Source organism: Camellia sinensis, chromosome 11 (genome assembly GCF_055761805.1).
Source record: "Camellia sinensis isolate YWXY chromosome 11, ASM5576180v1, whole genome shotgun sequence".
Taxonomy (NCBI): Eukaryota; Viridiplantae; Streptophyta; class Magnoliopsida; order Ericales; family Theaceae; genus Camellia; species Camellia sinensis.
This window is the reverse complement of record NC_138971.1, coordinates 133,049,642-133,069,522: the sequence shown is the minus strand read 5'-3', so window position 1 is coordinate 133,069,522 and position 19,881 is coordinate 133,049,642. Positions and strand designations below refer to the sequence as shown.

Here is a 19,881-nt window from a genome sequence, read left to right as displayed (position 1 = left end):
ACACGGACCAATAAAGAGAAGAGAGGAATCTACTCCTGGTATGCGTCAATACTGTTTGGCAGTGCGACAAATACTATTTAGGGATTTTGGTCTCTACACGTGTAAAAGATGTAGAGGAGAGCACAATCGCCTGTCCAGAGAAGGACATCAAAGGTAGTGCGTCTACAATCTTTGAGGCTATATGGCCAGCTTTGAAAGGGAAGAGCATGCAGGCATTAGAGGTAAGTAACTTTGTGTAACTCTCTCTCTATAGTATTCTCTGCCTTCTCTCTTCTCCTAGCAAGCTAACTTGACCGTCGGAGAGAATTTTTGACAAACTTACTTGCCGCGTAACTCACCTTTGTTTTGTTTACAGTACAACGAAATTCTTTTGAAGTGCAATGCGCTTGAAAGTAAAAAGGTATGGAATGGAGCGAATATTTCTCTTACGTACAAGAGGGTTAGGAAGGGTTGGGAGCCAAAGGACTAAGGTTTCAAGCAGGAGTGGTGGTGGTAAGAAAGAAAATCGCACTTATTTTAGAGATAAAATGATGTTAGTAAAATGACATACGTGGGAATTAAAAGTGAAATTCCTATTTAGACTCCCATAACATGACAAAAAAAAACAAGAAAAAAAAATCTGAAAAAAAGCGGAGTTCATTTTGGGATTGGCGTCACCTTGTAAATAAGTACAAAAGCCAAGGTCATCAATCCCACGAGCCTCACACTTTTTTTTTGAAACTTTTCAACGGTTACTGAAATCCTTTGTTACTATCCAAACAAACTCAGTCAAAAAAGAACATTTTTGGGGACTTTTTTCCCGACATCTGTCCCTGCCTTACCCCCCTTTTGAATCAGCCGTTGGTGTTCAAACGCGAGTCAAGGTGCAATTTCGTAATCACACCTCAATTCCCTGTCCACTTCCCCTCCGTTAAAATGGTAATTAAAGTCAAGTTTGGCATCTTTAATAAAAGTTAAAAAATTAAAAAGTATTATCTTATTTAAGTCACATCTTATTATCTAGGTCACGTTACCTTTCTATCACATCACTTCAAATTTAATCTATAATTCATAAAAGTCAAAAAATACACTTATTTAAAATATCCCAAACAACCCCTAAATGATATACAACCTCACCTTATAAATCTTTTCTAGACTAAATGATATGCAACTTTATAAATAATATATATATATATATATATATAAAATAAAGTATTACTTTAACTATCATAATTAATTATATTAGACTTAAAAAGTAAATTTAATTTTTAGACATAGATAACAATTCTAAATTCCTAATTACTATTTATACACTCAAATTCTCACTCACTCTCTATATCAAAGCTTCATCACTTCAAAACCCTCTCTTCACTTCTTCTCTTCCAAGTTTTGTTCTCTTATGCAACCAACCCTTCATTATTATCAAAATTGTAAGACATTTTGGTATACATGACAAAAAGAATTTACCTTGTACTGCTTGTAATATTGTATTATTCATCATTAAAAATTTTATTTTGTCAATGAAAAAAATTTGTATATATAATTTCTTTTTTCTTGCTTCTTTTTTTTGTTGATGGGTATGTTATAATCACAAGCGCACAAACACATGTAAAATCTTTATGTTTGTATATATATATCTTTGTCTAAATTATGCTTTTTCTGACATAATTCTGAAACTTTGTTATTGCAGGATGTAAATTCTTCCGGATTAATGATTTTACTGATGCAAAAGCTGTAAGGCCATTGAACTCTCTTGATCAAACCAAGCTTTGTTTTCATTTTATTTTTCTTTCTTTTTTAGTTGGTTTGATGAAGTGCATCTTCATATCGCACAAAGTAATTCTATATAGAAAACAGTGCTTACAAAGTTGTTTGCTTTGTTTCTGCACTTTCTTTTTTCAGCTTCAGATCCAAAGTGTGATAGTACTAAAGATCTTTAATACATAAAGTCTTCTTGAGTTTCTATCAATCTTCAAGCTTGGTTTCTTGGTGGTGGATCATATCAATTAGCAGATAATCTTCATGGGTTTTCATCTATCTTGAACTTTTCCTTGTTGGTGGCGGCTATATATATATACATACATAGAGATCTTTCTTCGGTTACCAATGGCTGAAGATGGAGCTAAAACATGTGGGTTTTCACTTATGTTCATGTTCTTGATCTTTATCTCATGCACATGCAGTGCCAGTGAATTTGAACTCTTGCTTTCCATCAAAAGCTCGATTCACGATCCGTTACAGTCCTTCTCCAACTGGAACCTTTCTATCTCCTTTTGCCAATGGAAAGGTATTGTCTGTGACAATTCAACTCATGTCACCAAAATTGAGCTCTCCGGGAAGAACTTATCTGGGAAATTTCCGGAATCAATTTTCCATTTCCCCTATATCGAAACCATTGATCTTTCGAATAATCAGCTCGTCGGTGAAATTCCAATCATCAATGTTTCTTCTTGTTTGTCGCTTCGATTTCTCAATCTTAGCAACAATAATTTCACGGGTCAGCTTCTTATAAAAGGCTCAAATCCGTGGCTTCAAGTGTTTGATCTATCGAACAACATGCTTTCGGGTAAATTTCCTGAGGAAATTGGATTGTTTTCGGGTCTTGAATATCTTGATCTAGGTGGAAATGTTTTGGTTGGTACAATTCCAAAGTCTATATCAAATTTGACAGGTTTGCAATTCTTGACTTTGGCTTCAAACCAATTAATTGGCAAAATTCCGGGCGAATTAGGCCTAATGAAGAGCTTGAAGTGGATTTACTTGGGATACAACAATCTCTCAGGCGGAATTCCGGTCGAGATCGGAGAATTAGCTTCATTGAATCATCTTGATCTTGTCAGTAACAATCTCACTGGCGAAATTCCATCTTCACTTGGAAATCTCACTGATCTTCAGTACCTCTTCCTCTACCTAAACAAGCTCACCGGTCCCATTCCTCGGTCCATTTTTGTTCTAAAAAAATTAATATCGCTTGATTTAAGCGATAATTTTCTATCTGGAGAAATTCCTGAAATCCTAATTCAATTACAAAACTTGGAAGTTTTTCACCTGTTTTCCAACAATTTCACCGGAAAAATTCCAAATGCTTTGTCTTCTTTGCCTCGCCTTCGAGTCCTTCAACTATGGTCTAATAAATTTTCGGGTGAAATACCACAAAACCTTGGAAAACAAAACAATCTCACTCTTTTAGACCTTTCCACCAATACCCTCACCGGAAAAATCCCTCAAAGCCTTTGTGAATCTGGTATTCTTTTCAAGCTCATACTCTTCTCCAATTCCCTTGAAGGTGAAATTCCAAAGAGTTTGAGTCACTGTAAAAGCTTAAAGCGAGTACGGCTTCAAAACAACCAACTCTTTGGTGAATTGCCACCCGATTTCACCACTCTACCGCTTGTTTACTTCCTCGATGTATCAAACAACAATCTCTCCGGCACAATTGGCAATAGAAGATGGGATATGCCAGAGCTTCAAATGTTAAATTTAGCAAGAAACAATTTTTTCGGGGACTTGCCGGAGTTTTTTGGTAATAAAAAGCTGGAAAACTTGGACTTGTCGGAGAACAAGTTTTCAGGCAACATTCCGGTGAGTTTTGGGAACTTATCGGAGCTAATACAATTGAAGATGAGTGAGAATAAGCTGTCGGGTAACATTCCTGAAGAATTATCCTCATGTAAGAAGCTTGTGAGCCTAAACTTGAGTCACAATCAGCTCAGTGGCTCAATTCCTTCGAGTCTCTCCAAATTGCCAGTTCTAGGCGAGCTTGATTTGTCGGTAAACCAATTATCCGGTAAAATTCCAAAAAATCTCGGGGAAATAGAGTCACTTGTTGAAGTAAACATCTCTCATAATCACTTCCATGGTTATTTACCCTCCACCGGAGCATTCCTCGCTATCAGTTCGAGTGCAGTTGCAGGTAACAATCTCTGTAGTGGAGACACAACAACCACCGGTTTGCCACCATGCAAACACGCACAAACGCCAGTTTGGTGGTTCTTTGTGGCTTTTCTTGTTGCCGTCTTGATAATTCTTGTGATTGCTACTTTTGTAATTGTTTTCGCGAGACAACGAAAAAATCATGAGATCAAAAGGGTGGAAAATGAAGACGGATCAGTTTGGGAATTACAATTATTCGATTCCAAGATTTCAAAAGAAACAACAATGGACGATTTTTTATCATCCATAAGAGATGAAAACAAGAGCATACAATTGAAAGAAATGAATTCCATGCCAACCAGGTTTTGGACTGAATTGAGTAAGCTTCAGCATCCCAATATCGCGAAGATCGTGGCAATGGTGAGGTCGGAGAAAGTTGGGTTTTTGGTGTATGAGTATATAGAAGGGAAAAGTTTGAGTGAAGTTATTGGAGGATTGAATTGGGAACGACGGCGAAAGATTGCCATTGGAATTGCCAGAGCTCTTTGTTATTTGCACTGTTTTTGTTCGCCGACTGTTCTCGTGGGTGACCTGTTGCCGGAGAAAATTGTCATCGACGGTGAAGATGAGCCTCGCCTGAGACTCTGCATTCCGGGGATCATGTGTACGGACACCAAGTGTTTCTTCTCTTCAGCCTATGTTGCTCCAGGTACCTTACAAGAAAAATACGACAAAATTATGTTGATAATCCATATATTTTGGTCTTTCTATGATTTTGTTCTTCATAGTTTTAATTTGTTTGGTTTTAATTACGACTTTGTTACGATTTAGTTATATTGCTTATATTTATTAGCATTTTTAATAAAAAAATATGCATATAACTAACATATATCATGTTTTTAGAGTTAAAATTATAAATTTGCATGAGTTAATCTTTGGCCACTTTAGTGATAATTTTTCGTCAAAAATATTAACAGCGTTATCTGTTGGATCAAATTGAGAAAAAATTTAAAAGTAATAGACAAAATTGAACCAATTGAAAGCCTATGAACCAAAATAGTATAAACAAAATGTAAAACCTACCGGTATAATTTGCGTAGCAAAATATTACCCTCATAGAAATTTTATAGATAAACTTGAATGATATGATTTCACTTTCATGATTTTTTATTTCAAAATAATGAAATTAAAACATGTCATATTATTATGTTTGATTTATTTATTTATTTATTATTTTTTTTTTTGGGGGGTATATCGCTACTCATGCACCAAACTTACTGGGCATCCTCCGTCCTCTCTATTACTGTTGCATTTGATTGACCCTATGGTATGGTAGAATTTCTATGAATTTACACAGAAAATATAGTGGGGTAATAAAAATTGGTTTAATTATATGGCACAAATAGTATAGTAGTAACTAATTAAGCCTACTTTAGTTGGACACCATGACTCTTCTAGAGGTTTAATCCTACGAAAACAAGTCACGGTTAGATATGACAAATGATTTGATTTGAGCGGATTTAAATTGATTTAAACGGGTAAATAATCAAAAGAGCGTTAGTCCAAAACCGCCCATTTAAGTAATGGGTTGAATATGAGCGGGTCGGATATGGGTCACAACAGACCCCACACACCCAGCTAGACCCCTTTTTATTTATTTATTTTTTTTTGAGCTTGTGTGTGTATACCCAAATTCAAGACTTATAAACGCTAGACATGTTATGTACAACCAAACTCAGCAAACCCAGCAACCAAATTAAAACTCTTACACTGATTGAATTTATGATCAAATCTATGAAACTTCAATGGTACAGAATCTACAGATTTTACCCAAACATTCAACTCTTACCCTTGAATGTACAGTTCGCATTCCACCAAAAAAAAATAGTAATAAATAATGACTCATGGTTTCAACTCCCTTTAGAAAGCAAACACTTAGTACTTTGAATAGTAAAAAGGCTAATTCCCATAAGTGCTAATTTAATAATTAATAACAATTGACTTTCACCGATAAAATAATAATAATAATAATAATAGTACAGTGGTAAAGGAATTTATTTTAGGATCCCAAAAAAAAAAAAAAAAAAAATAGTTTCATTTTGGTTGAATTTAATCTTGCAGTCCGTCTAGGTATAAGTTGCTAATTTGAACCACAGTCATGGAGGCGTCAACCAATTTTCATTGTTTTTCCACAACAATTTTGCCATTTTTTTGGTATTGACCTATGCATTTATGAAGTGAATTCTTTATCTACAAAATCATTTCCCTTTTTTAATACATTTTCATCTGCACAATCATTTCTTGAGATTCTCAATTTTAAGATTCATACAATATCTTGTTGTTAGAAATGTATTATGAATAATATTAGGAATTATGAACAAAATATCATGAAATATTTAATGAAGATTTTTTATCTTTTGATTAGTGTGTGGTGTTTTATTGTATGTGTAATCTAACAGTAGAGAATCTTTCATGATCATTTTTATGATATTTTTTTCATAATTCATAGCATTACTCATGCATTATAGATGGAGCAACAAAAATTTTAGAAATAGAGAATCTCTAAACCAACATTTACATTACAAGTGTATCTTTTTTAACTTATGAGTTGCGTGATAAAATATGCTACAATTGGCAATAGCATATTAGCATGTATCTTGGTATTATGCACGTTTATAGATTGTAGGGCTAAAGTGTGTTTAGCCACTTTTCATGCAGAAACTAGAGAAACCAAGCACATCACTCACAAGACTGATATCTATGGATTTGGCCTCATCTTGATCCAACTACTGATTGGAAAGAGCCCTGCTGACCCCGAATTCGGCGTGCACGAGACCATCATCGAATGGGCTCGTTACTGCTACTCCGACTGTCATCTTGACACGTGGGTCGATCCAACGATCAGGGAACACGCATCGAATAACCCGAATGAGATTGTGGAGACCATGAATTTAGCTCTTCACTGCACTGCCAGCGATCCAACGGCTAGACCATGCTCAAGCGAAGCAGTCCAAACTCTAGAGTCTCTTATCAGACCAAGGTCTTGTGTTTTTGGCATTCAGTGTTCTACTACTATCTAGTTTTGGGGTTTTTTTTTTTTTTTGCTTTACGTATTTATGTTTAGGTTGTTTCTTCTTTCCTTTTTCAAATTTTTCTTTTAATATAAGGTTTTAATAGAGTGTTACTCAAATGTTCTCTTTTTAATATTACTGAGTGTAAAATTAAATGTAGATATAAAATGACTTGCTATTATAGGAGCTACAGCTTCTCGATCTATAAAACTCTACCTTCTGATTGTTTTTACTCTTTGCTAAGGATTTTTTTTATTTTTATTTGGTATTTACTCACCTGGTTGCTTCATTTTTTTGTAACAAATTTTTTATTTTTTTTTTGTTGAGTTTGTATCAAACTAGTTGTTGTAACTTTTGCTTAGCTAATATGCGAAGATAAATTAAATAAATTAAAAAAGTTAATGATTTGAAAGTTGGAGAGAGATATTTTTAAGTTCTGTTTATTGATAATTAACTTTTGGAAAATGAGTTGGACCCAGTGGGGGTGCTGGGGTTATCTTTGATTAGCTGAAATTTTTTTTTTTTTTTTTTATGGTTTTGAACCAGTGGACAGTTGTCCGTCATTGGGGTGTTGGGGTCGCCCCCACTGGGTCCAGCATTGCCCTTAACTTTTAGACTGATAGGAAACTTCTATATAAGCCACATATTTTTTCAAATCTATTTTGTCTTTAGTGTTTTTTTTTTAAAAAAAAAAATTATTTGAAATTTCTCTACTTTTTTTGTCTGTCTTGTATAGATGAATTTAAAAAGTAAATTTTTTTTGAAAAATTCTAAAACAAAATTAAAAAACCCAAAATAAGTCAAAAAAGTTTACTATTTTTTGAATTTTTTTTTTTGAATTTTCTAATTCGTTTTGTTGAGCTGAATCTAATAACCTAATTTTTTTTAAAGTTTATTAAAAAAAAAAAAAAAAAAAACCTAAATAAACAAATCTTAAATAATAATAAATTATACCAAACAAACTCAGATGGGTTAAAACAAAGTAAAAAGTGATAATCACTTTATAAAATAAACAAAATTCTCCCCTAAACCTATAGCCATCATGACTGCCTTCATTATTGATACATAACAAATCACAATACCTCACAAACGCTTGTAAATGAAGAGCACTGATTAAGAGCTCTAGAGCTGGGCTCTAAATTCCGTTTTAGTGACGTAAAAAATTAAAAAAATAGGATAAAAACATCACATTATAGTGGAATTCATGCTAATTAGAGCTTTCTAAAGCCTCGCTATTAGAGTTTCCAATCACTTTTGGTAAATGAAATTCGCCTCAACGAATTTTTTTTTTTTTTAACGTCATAACAAATCACAATATCTCAACTTGTTTGATTTGAGTTTTTTGAATTTATTTTTAAAAAAATTAAAACTTTTTATTTTTTATATTTTTTTAATTTCACTGAATTTTTTAATATTTTAAATATATTTTTTAATTTTTAGATACACTTAACATAAATACAGTTAAAAAGTATAATATTTGAGAATTTTTTTTAAAAAAAATCCCCAAGTACCAAAAATACAAAAAAAAAAAAATCAATACATTTTTCGTATTCTTTTGTATTTATTAATTTTTTTAAATATTTTTTTACAAATATTTTACTTTTTAGATATATCTAAGTAAGGTACACCTAAAAAAATAAAAAAAATTGCTTAAAATTTTAAAAATATTCACTAAAAATAAAATAAAATAAAAGAATAAAAAATAAAAAAAATTAATTTTTAGAAAATTAAAACCAAACACATTAATTAATTATTGATGCAAACTCAATTACATTAACTCAGGCAAAAATTGCATAAACAACGTATCCTCTCTGTTCCCCCCTCCTCCCCCCTTTTTTTTTTCTTTTTTTAGAAGGGTGGTTATGTGTAAGAATGCGTTAAAAAATTAGTCATCTCGCACCAATTCAACCTGAGTTACACTAATTGGGTGATAAAATTAACTGATCAATTAAACTGCTGGTTAAAATGGAATTAACAAATTTTAACCAGCAGCCTAACTGATCAATCAATTTTATCGTCCAACCAATTTAACCTACCTCACTTACTTTATCAAACCACACAGTCTGAGTTGGTGCGGGATGTCTAATTTTTTTGCAGACCCCTACACATAACCACCCTTCCAAAAAAAAAAAAAACATAGCCCAACAAATAAATAAATAAACAAAGAGGAAGTCGAGGCTCACAGTTTGAGGCCCCAAACATTTCCCAATTTTATTATAAAAAAAAAATAAGACTATATTTGGTTTATAGATTTTGGTAGAAATTTGCAAAAGGAAAAATGAAAATTAGGTGAAATAAGAATAAAATATAATTACATTTTACACAATTTTCACAATTTTTTTTCTTTTTCTTCTTAAAATCTCTATCCAAATTTATAATGAGAAAATTAGTAAAATATCCCTTTCCAACTTTATATTTTTTTTTATTAACTAAGGTTCCTCAATGGAATTTCTCTATAATTATACTTCTCTAGGTAGGGGCAAAATTTCTCCATATCAAATTTTTTCTGTGAAAATATGTTAAGGAATTTCAATTATTTATGAAAATATTATATTTCTTTTATTTTATAAAATTTTAATATAGAAAGTTTAAAAAAATTACCACCAATTTATAATAAGACTCTTATTTGATTAGAAGGTAGCCCATATTCCACTTTCTTATAGTTGCCCACCATACCAATCTAATGCAATTTTACTTGCCCTTTTGCATATGGAAAGCTCAAAGTGAAGAGTGAAAAGTGACACACAATCACTGATAGTGGCTTTGCTTTTGAGCAAGCTAGCAAATCCAAATCCGAGGAAAAAATTTCAAGTTGATGAGAGAGTTCTATATATCTCATCTAGATTCGCCTAGTATTAGAACTTACGTTCATCATTACATTAACAACAATACCACCAAAAAATATCAAAAAAGTATTCTAAATTTTAAATTTATGATCAAGATTCACTTAAGAAGTGGCCCTACAACAAAAACATCAAAATAACAACCATTCAAATACAATTCTTATATGGGAAATTTTTTGATTCATAGACTTTATGCTATACAAAACCCTTAGTTGACCATTGGCTTTACCATATTGCTTTGTGTGTGATATTTGGTAGAAAAATCATGTATAAAATTTTTAACAATAAATTTGTATAGAATGATGTGACAATAATATTTTTACAATTATAAACTATAGTGGTAGGCTTTATTATTTTCAATAAATGAATGTAAAAACACATCATTTTGTATAAATTTTTTTTTTTTTTTTTTTTTTTGATCGGCAAAAAGAAGACTTTATTGATGGAAAAGGACATTTTGTATAAAATTTTTGAATACCAATTTTATCTCATAAACAAATAGTAAAATGAGATCATATTTTTTTCAAAAAATAATTTGTGTTCCAGATTTAACACCTAAAATTAGTCAACACTATTATATACTCAAAGTTATTATTCATAATTTTATCCCAAAAAAAAAAAAGAAATGTGATTTAGATTCACTCTAAATGTGAATCCCATCATATTTAAACCTAAACTACATAATTTTTTAAAATAAAATTCTATAAATTTTGGAAACATAAAATTTGATCTCAACTTCACATCATTTTTTAGGAAAATTTTGTTGTCTCAGCTGGGAAGGACTTTTCCATTTTAAGGTTCATAAAGGACATTCTCTTTTGATTGGAATTGGAATTGCAATCCTCACCTCCAAATTAGTGGGCTGGAAGAATTCCCTCTCCCTCTCCCTCTCTCTCTCTCTCTCTCTCTCTCTATAGAAGTGAAGTAAATGGGTAATTGGGGGGGTAAGTGGACAATCACAAACTATTCTTGTTTTACCTGTAATCATGGTTGAAGAGTTACACTTCCATGTGCAGAAAAAGAAAAAAGAGTTACAAAGAAAGAGAGCACACACACACATGCACTCTCTCTCTCTCTCTCTCTCTCTCTCTCTCTCTCTCTATATATATATATATATAGAAGTGAAGTAAATGCGTAATTGGGGGGTAAGTGGAAGTTGGAAAACAATCACAAACTATTCTTGTTTTTACCTGTAATCATTGTTGAAGAGTTACGCTTCCATGTGAAGAGAAAAAGGAAAAAGAGTTACAAAGAAAGAGACAACACACACATGCACACTTTAATTTTGACATGCTCCATCCATATAGCTTTACCACCTGTTCCTATCCATTCCTTCTTTTCCTTTTTGTTCTCCTCCCTATCCCTATGTGCCATTTCTCATTGCATTTTTCATGGTTTTTGACTGCTTCATGGCCCTACCACTGCAAGAATTTTCATTTTTAGCGAATAAATTTTTAATCACTAAAAGTCATATTTTAGTTACTTATAATCTTTAGCGATTATAATCTTTAGCGATTAAATTTTTTGATCAAAAAATTAGTAGCGATTAAATTTTTTGATCAAAAAATTAGTAACGAAGAGTAATCGGGAAATCAAATTGCCGACAAAAGCTAAGTTAGTAGCCAAATGTATACCTTTGCCGACTAAATATTTTGTCGCCAATAGGTTGGAAAATTAATTAAATAATATATTTTTGTCGACCAATTTATTTGTCGCCAAAAGCCAATTATTTAGTCGCCAAAAAATTTTTAGCTACTAAATTTTTTTGTCGCCTAAAGCAAATACTAGTGTTTTGGCTACTAAAATTTTAGTCGCCTAAAGTCAATCTTTGTTAGCTACTAAAATTTTAGTCGCTAAATACTATTTCTTTTGGCTAGTAAAAATTTAGTCGCCTAAACTTCCACATTTTTGGCTACTAAAAATTTAGTCGCCTGAACTCAGATATTTTTGGCTACTAAATTTTTAGTTGCCAACTGTTTGCCTTACTTTTGGCTACAAAACTTTTAGTAGCCAAAGATTTGATTTTCTTTTGGTTACAAAACATTTAGTAACCAAATGATTGTTTTTCTTTTGGCTACAAAAAATTTAGTAGCCAAATGGTTGTTTTTTTTTTTTTTCCCCCTTTTTATTGGCTACAAAACATTTGGTCGGCAAAAACATGATATTATGTTTTATTACAAATATTATAATGTGTCCATAACTTGTCTGTATTTTATGCAACTTGTAATACGTATATAAATAAAATGATACATAAACTATCAATCATTCCACAATCTGCATCCGTATACAAAAAATAAATTACTTTAACTGTCCAAGTACATACAAACGAACTATTGGCCAAACTAAAATAATAATCCATACAACATATACAATCATACAAAAAGTAAAGCTCTCTATATACAAAAATTACATTTACTATACCATGTGAAATGACCATTTGGCATGGTACAAATTACCATCGTAATCTGTACCACGATAATAAGTGATGTATGTACCAAGCCAAAAATACATCTATGTACCACGACAAAAAATCATATATCTATACGGCGTCAAAAGGTGATCCATCTACCATGCCAATAATTATCTGTTCATTGCCAAAAGTTTTCTGTATCAGGAATAGTTAACTGCACAAAAGCCAATGACGACAAAAGTATTATATTACTTCTATACAAAAGTACAACTTCTTCTCCATTCACCAAAATATTTTTGCAAGTCCACGCAACAAAATCATCTACAAAAAACAAAAAAAACATTAGAATTTGACTCAAAAATGCCCAACTTCATGAATGAATTTGAGAACAAGTGACAAATAAAAATAAGTGAGAAGCAACCTTCCATGATGAATCAATTATCAGCCATTGTACAGTCTTTCTAAAGTCTTTTGTAATAAGGAACATTGTTAAATGCAGAACAATCATTACTAAATCTTTCATTAGTAACATAAAGCTAATGTAATAATCTTCTATTTGTATGCAACATGTATCCAAATTCTGTGGCTAAACCAATATCAAAGCCCAATATGAATAGAAAGTATTCCTTTTACCAACTTCCTCATTATTTGTTTGCAAAAGGCACTTGAATCATTAGATTGGATATAAAACCATCGGTGCTTATTAATGTATGTCAGTGTCATTTCAAAAAGGATATTAGAACATGTGATAAAAATAATAACACACATGTGTACGTTCAAAAAATTAGCAAGTTTAAAACAAGGCGTAAACTAAGTTCATATTGGTTTCTGAATATTTTTCCCATAATTTTTCATTACTATACATCTCCAATACATTCCGTCAATTGTCACAAATCCTATTTGTAATGACGAAACTACTCGTGAGAGTCAGACGGAGGTTCAGGGGCTGTTTTGAAGTTTAGCCCCCGAAACGCCCTTTGTCGACTAAGTTTTCAGCGTATTCGGCTCTAAATCCCTACTTACGAGTCCAAATAGCATTTCGTCATTTGTCACAAGTCATATTTGGCATGGGGAAACTGTTCGTTTAGGCCACACGGAGGTTCGGGGGCTGTTTTCAATTTTCGCCCCCGAAACGCCATTTTTCGACTAAGTTTTGGGCATATTCGTCTGTAAATCCCAACCTACGGGTCCGAATAACATTTCGTCAGTTGTCACAAGTCATATTTGGCATGGGGAAACTATTCGTTTCAGCCACACGGAGGTTCGGGGGCTATTTTGAATTTTTGCCCCCGAAGCGCCATTTTTCGACTAAGTTTTGGCGTATTCGTCTCTAAATTCCAACCTACGGGTCCGAAAAACATTCCGTCGGTTGTCACATGTCATATTTGGCATGGAGAAGCTGTTCGTGTTGGCCATATGGCGGTTCCGGGGCTGTTTTGAATTTTTGCCCCCGAAACGATCTTTTTCGACTAAGTTTTGGGCGTATTCGGCTCTAAATCCCAACCTATAGGTCCGAATAACATTCCGTCAGTTGTCACAAGTCCTATTTGGCATGGGGAAGCTGTTCGTTTCGGTTACACGGAGGTTCAGGGGCTGTTTTGAATTTTCATCCCCGAAACAACCTTTTTCTACTAAGTTTTGGGCGTATTCGTCTCTAAATCCCAACCAACAGGTCCGAATATGATCCCGTCAGTTGTCACAAGTCATATTTGGCATGGGGAAACTGCTCGTTTCGGCCACACAGAGGTTCGGGGGCTGTTTTGAATTTTTGCCCGTGAAACACCATTTTTCGACTAAGTTTTGGGCATATTCGTATGTAAATCCTATCCTATGGGTCCGAATAACATTCCGTCAGTTGTAACAAGTCATATTTGGCATGGGAAAACTGTTCATTTCGGCCACACGGAGGTTCGGGGGCTGTTTTGAATTTTCGCTCCCGAACCGCCCTTTTCTGACTAAGTTTTGGGCGTATTTGGCTCTAAATCCCAACCTACGGGTCTGAATAACATTCTATCAGTTGTCACACATCCTATTTGGCATAGCGAAGCTGCCCGTGTCGGCCACACGGCGGTTCGGGGGCTGTTTTGAAGTTTCGCCCCCGAAACGCCCTTTTCGACTAAGTTTTGGGCGTATTCGTCTCTAAATCCCAACCTACGGGTCCGAATATCATTCCGTCAGTTCTCACAAGTCCTATTTGTCATGGAGGAACTGTCCGTGTGTGCCACACAGTGGTTCGGGGGCTGTTTTGAATTTTCTCCCCCGAAACGCCCTTTTTTGACTAAGTTTAAGGCATTTTCGATACTAACTCCCAACCTACGGGTCTGAATTACGTTCCGTCAGTTCTCACAAGTCCTATTTGTCATGGCAAAGCTATCCGTGTGAGCCATACGGTAGTTCGGGGGCTGTTTTGAATTTTTGCCCCCGGAAAGATCTTTTTCGAGTAAGTTTAAGGCGTATTCGGCTCTACGGGTCCGAATTACGTTCCGTCAATTGTCACAAGTCCTATTTGTCATGGGGAAGCTGTCCATGAGAGTCATACGGTCGTTCGAGGGCTACCCAACCTACCCTAAGCTACCCAAGTACAATTTGTATATTTTAAATGCTCATTCCCCCAATACAGTAGATTTTAGGTTGGATGTCTCTAAAAATCTAACACCCACAATTAGAAATATCTAAGTCCCATTTCTCAAGAGTAAACTCAAAAAAAAAAAAAATTCTTTTTATTAATCCCAAGTCTAGCAAATATCCTTGAAGAGGTATGAACAATTGAAAAGAATTTGGTTATTGCAAGATGATATGTAACAAAGGGCACAATCATAAGCATAAATAAGAATATACCAAAAATAAAGTGCATCAGTGCACAAACAAAATATAAACACAAACCAATACCCTTTATCACATTTTCCAATCCTTTGGTTATCTGTTTCTTATCTAATGCACAATTGAGTACATGAAGGATTTCCAATAAAATATACAAAGAACATAGCTTTTACATAGAATAAACCTTATATATGATTAGTACCACCACAAAATTCAACAATAGACCATTATAATATCAAGTACAAATCCTAATATCCTCCTCAAATTTAGCTAACATGTAATCCCATTCATTGAGTAGGATAAAGAAAATCAATTATCATAATTAACAATTAAGAGAAGCGTTTGGTATTATAAATATATTACAATCAACAATATCCTTAATTAATTATCTAGTCCATGTGCATTTAGGAGATTTGGGGGTTTTTTTGTGGGCATGCAACATAATGGCTGTGGTAAAGCAGCAACATGAAGCATCCTAAGAAATTTTAGAGAACGTATGGGCGTATTCGGCTCTAACTCTTTGCCTACGGGTCCGAATTACATTTCGTCAGTTGTCACAAGTCCTATTTGACATAGGGAAGCTGTCCGTGAGAGTTACACGGTGGTTCGGGGGCTGTTTAGAATTTTCGCCCCCGAACCGCCTTTTTTTGACAAAGTTTATGACGTATTCAGCTCTAACTCTCTACATATGGGTCCGAATTACGTTTTGTCAGTTGTCACAAGTCCTATTTGTCATGGGGAAGCTATCCGTGAGAGTCACATGGTCGTTCGGGGGCTGTTTAGAATTTTTGCCCCCGAAACGTCCTTTTTTGACTTAGTTTAGGGCGTATTCGACTCTAACTCTCTACGTACGGGTCCGAATTACATTCCATCAATTGTCAGAAGTCCTATTTGTCATGGGGAAGCTGTCCGTGAGAGTCACACGGTGGTTCGGGGGCTGTTTTGAATTTTTGCCCCGGGAAAGCTCTTTTTCGAGTAAGTTTAAGGCGTATTCGGCTCTAACTCTCTACCTACGGGTCTGAATTACGTTCCGTCAATTATCACAAGTCCTACTTGAAGATAAAGAGTACACATATTTTAATTCTTCAATTGCATGATCTTAGCTTATTTAGTGAATATGTAAATCGAAGTTTGTATAAGTTTTAGTATGATATGAATAAAATTCTTCTTACCAAATGTGTAATTTCTCATATCTTCAAACCTTATATTTTTTTTCTAGGGGGAAAACATGGATTCTTTGGCCAACTTGACTGGAAATGAATAAAACATGTTAAATCAAAATTGTCAATGCATATATACATTCAAATGTGAAACCATACTGAGAACAACTACAACCAAAGTGATTTTCTTTTTCTTAGGGTTTAGCACTTGATCTTTTTACAATTCAGTCTGAAATAATAAAAAGCTATTGCATGACTAAACAGGACACTTGTTTGTTTATAGAAAGAGCCCAAAAATTACCTTTAGCGTCTGCTGAAGAATCAAGATGATCTAATTCTTGGAGTAGGCCTGAAAAGTTACTACCATAGGCTTGCCTAGCAAAAGAAAGGGGCAGAACCAAACAGTTAGTGTTATGACCAACCAACATAGCGGCTAATTCTTTTACATCATTTTTACATAGGATACTTTGATGAGGGATGGAGAATGGGGTTAATAGACACCTACCAACGGACACTGCACCAAGTAGTGCTTAAGAGTTGCCTCTAGTAGTTGTAATGGGGGATGAGGCAGAAAGAAATAAGAAAATGATATATCCTAGCTAAGAGGACAAGTAACATGTATATTCCCAAACAGGTCTTAAATTGATTCCATACCAAGGAACGGGTTTTAAGTTTGGAATATTCAGAACTTATAAAGCACTATATATAGCTTCTAAATTACAATCAACAATTTTTCCTCTACCCTCACTGAGAGAGAGAGAGAGGTACAACCAAATATTACAACAACTATCCTTCTTGATGGAAACCATCAAAGTTGTATGGGAGAGCAACCAAATATACATTGGTTGTACAAAATTATGAAAGAAATTATTCAAAGGATATAAACATATTTACAATTAACACACCTATCAATATACATCTAGAGAATGGGAAAGTTATGAGCATAAAAAGATCATGAAGCACAGCCCAGTCTTTAGTTATTAAATAATCCAACTCAGAACTAGGATTCTCATCTAACAGAATTGTTTTAAGCACAGAATCCAAATGTGGATTTTCAATAACCTCTTTAATATGAACTCACACAAGAGCTTTGACCATTATGAATGAAGTTAAAATGAAGAAACCATGTGATGTTTTGCTTTTTGTCAACTAGTCAGTACTTTATTGAGTCAATGTAACTGTTTTTGTTCTTAAATACTCACCTGAAATTCTTCTACATATATGCAAGACTTTCTAGCAGCAATTAAAGTAAGAACTATGTCATCACTAATCAATGCAAATTTCAAGAGATATTGGCATGAAATTAGAACATAGTGACAAAAGAATGACCATGAAAAGAGGAAAAAAAAAAGTAAAAAAACATAAAAAGAAGAAAACAAAGAAAGTGATGGCAACATCACTCAGATTTTACATCTTATGGATTGTTAGAATCTTCTATGCTTATTACTTCCTATATATGGAAGAAATTACATCTTGTGGATTGTTAGAATCTTCATTTCCATGGATTTTTTAACTCCTTACAAAGAATCTAACCTACTCATTAGAACAGCAATAACACTAGGAATACAAATCTATGTATTCCCTAAAATGAGTATGGGAATGCAAACAATAAGTTCATTATAACATTTTTATTCCAGTTTCAAATGCAAGACTAGTTTTCTTGTTAACTAATAGAATAGGGATTCTAACAGTGCCCTTAAGGTACAACTCTCTCAAATACTACACCCGATTTTCATTTGTGACACACACACACACACACAGGTGTCCTTCAATATTAATTGAATCAGATTACACTCAGCTGACATTTTTCTTGAAAAAACAACAAAAAACTACAATGCTATGAGCATAAAAATGTAAGTATTAAACATATTAAAGATCTTGGATAATGGATGGTAACTAAAACACAGTGGTAGATAACTATAAATGTAAGAAATAAGAACATTCCAAACTGTACAGTCTGAGCAAACATTGACAATCTATATCCCGAAGGATAGTAACCTGGGTCCCATTGAAGATGGTAACGTACCCGCTCAAGAAAGCAAAGTGTACAGAGCCCTCCTAATTGATTGAAGGAGATATCCACCACAATATTCTGAACAATGCATTTAACAAGATTAACCTGCTATCAGAGAATCCAATATCTAAAAATATAAGTATGCATTACTAATAAGAAAATATATGTATACAAGTATGCACTACCAAAGGGTGGCTTGGCCCATATATAAGTATGCATACCAAACCACAAACCCTTTACCATTTGGCATAAGAGAAAAAAATAAAAATAAAGTCAAAAAATAAGAACAAGATGAGTACAAGTAGAGAAACATAATGATAACAATAAGCACCTCAATTGGTTAGGGAGGATGAGTTGTACACAAGACTACATTCAAAATATCTGAACTCAATAATCAAAACCACAAAATCCCAACTTAAAAAGGTATATTACCTTAAATGAGAATTCCATAACTTTGTGAACCCAGAAGAGAAATGGGATAGCATATTATATTGGTGCACAATTATGTGCCAGTTCAAGTATAAAGATGGCATTTATGAATGCCCAAAACCTTTTGGGGAAAAAAAAACTATAGATCAAGAGGTTTTAAGATAAGTACAAGTAATGTTGAATACATGGGACCATTTTTTCCCAAGACGAGACAATATGGTATTGTTAAACCGTGAGGCAATTGGCATCAAGACAAGGAATCCAAAGAGTAAATGTACCCAGTCCTACATTTGTTTGGTTCAGAAATAGAATAAATGTGAGACCCTAACTTTTGTAAACCCTATTAAGTCCCTTACTTTTAAATTATTTATTTGAAATCGCTCAACTTCTTAATTAATTGCAATTTTAACCCTAGGATCAAAATACATACACCAACTAAAAACCCGCAAACCCTAATCGATTTCAGAAACTTGGAAATAATTTCAAACACTACAATATTTTCTTAGTTTAGTGACATTTGAAAGTGCCACAAAACTATTGGTTTCATGACATTTTTTAGTCTTGTGGAATTTTGAACAAGTGCCATTTATATCCGTGCCACGGTAGATACTAGTGTCACGGTAGATACTTACAAGTGTCACTATACCATCATGGTTAAAAACTTTCAATGACATTTTGATGTCATGGTAGATATTATTTGTGGCACTATCAAGCGCCATTAAAAAAAGAGTTAATGACAGTTATAAGTGTCATTACACCATCAAGACTAAAACATTTCAGTGACACTTTAATGTCATGGTAGGCACTATTCGTGACGCTATCAAGTGCCATTTGTGGCGATAATTCGTTATAGAACAATTTGATCCGCTCTTGCGGAGACTCGAACCGCCAACCTCCCACACCATAAACCTTGTACACCACACTCTTCCCATTACACCTCTATAGCACCACATAATTATATATGCAACATATATTATTTATATAGTACATACATCCGTATTAATATAAAAGTATATATATAAACATAATTATTTTATTGAACATAATTTATATAAAATAAATTATTTACTAGCAAAATAAAAAAGATCACTTTTGGCGACTAAAAATATTTTTTAGTTGCCAATTCTATACTTTTGGCTACTAATTATTTTTCAGTTGCTAAAAAACTTAACTTTGCCGACCAAAATCGGATTTGGTCGCCGAAGATGCACTTTCAACTACCAAAATTTTGATCGCCAAAAAATTTAATTCTCGCCTTAAGATTTTAGTTCTCCCACGCTAA

General features: G+C 33.5%; 1 protein-coding gene across 3 annotated transcripts; it reads left to right on the top strand.

Annotated features, from left to right (window-relative positions):
* Positions 1–1,281: 1,281 nt before the first annotated feature.
* On the top strand, positions 1,282–7,155 carry LOC114260613 (uncharacterized). 3 transcript variants are annotated; one of them, XM_028200756.2, is made up of 4 exons: positions 1,282–1,409; positions 1,670–1,713; positions 1,882–4,561; positions 6,571–7,155. In XM_028200756.2, exons 3-4 carry the CDS (start codon positions 2,086–2,088, stop codon positions 6,930–6,932), a joined length of 2,838 nt encoding a protein of 945 aa, XP_028056557.2. In that variant the 5' UTR covers positions 1,282–1,409; positions 1,670–1,713; positions 1,882–2,085; the 3' UTR covers positions 6,933–7,155. The 3 variants fall into 3 exon arrangements, with proteins under 3 accessions (XP_028056557.2, XP_028056556.2, XP_082750960.1); XM_028200755.2 differs by having other exon boundaries at positions 1,286–1,409; positions 6,556–7,155; XM_082894834.1 differs by lacking the exons at positions 1,282–1,409; positions 1,670–1,713 and having other exon boundaries at positions 1,768–4,561.
* Positions 7,156–19,881: the final 12,726 nt, after the last annotated feature.

Excerpts from the sequence above, each read along its gene's own strand:
- LOC114260613 (XM_028200755.2), top strand. The coding sequence starts at position 2,086 with ATGGCTGAAGATGGAGCTAAAACATGTGGGTTTTCACTTATGTTCATG. Across the intron at positions 4,562-6,555 it reads TTCAGCCTATGTTGCTCCAG|CCACTTTTCATGCAGAAACT; the intron begins GTACCTTACAAG and ends AAGTGTGTTTAG.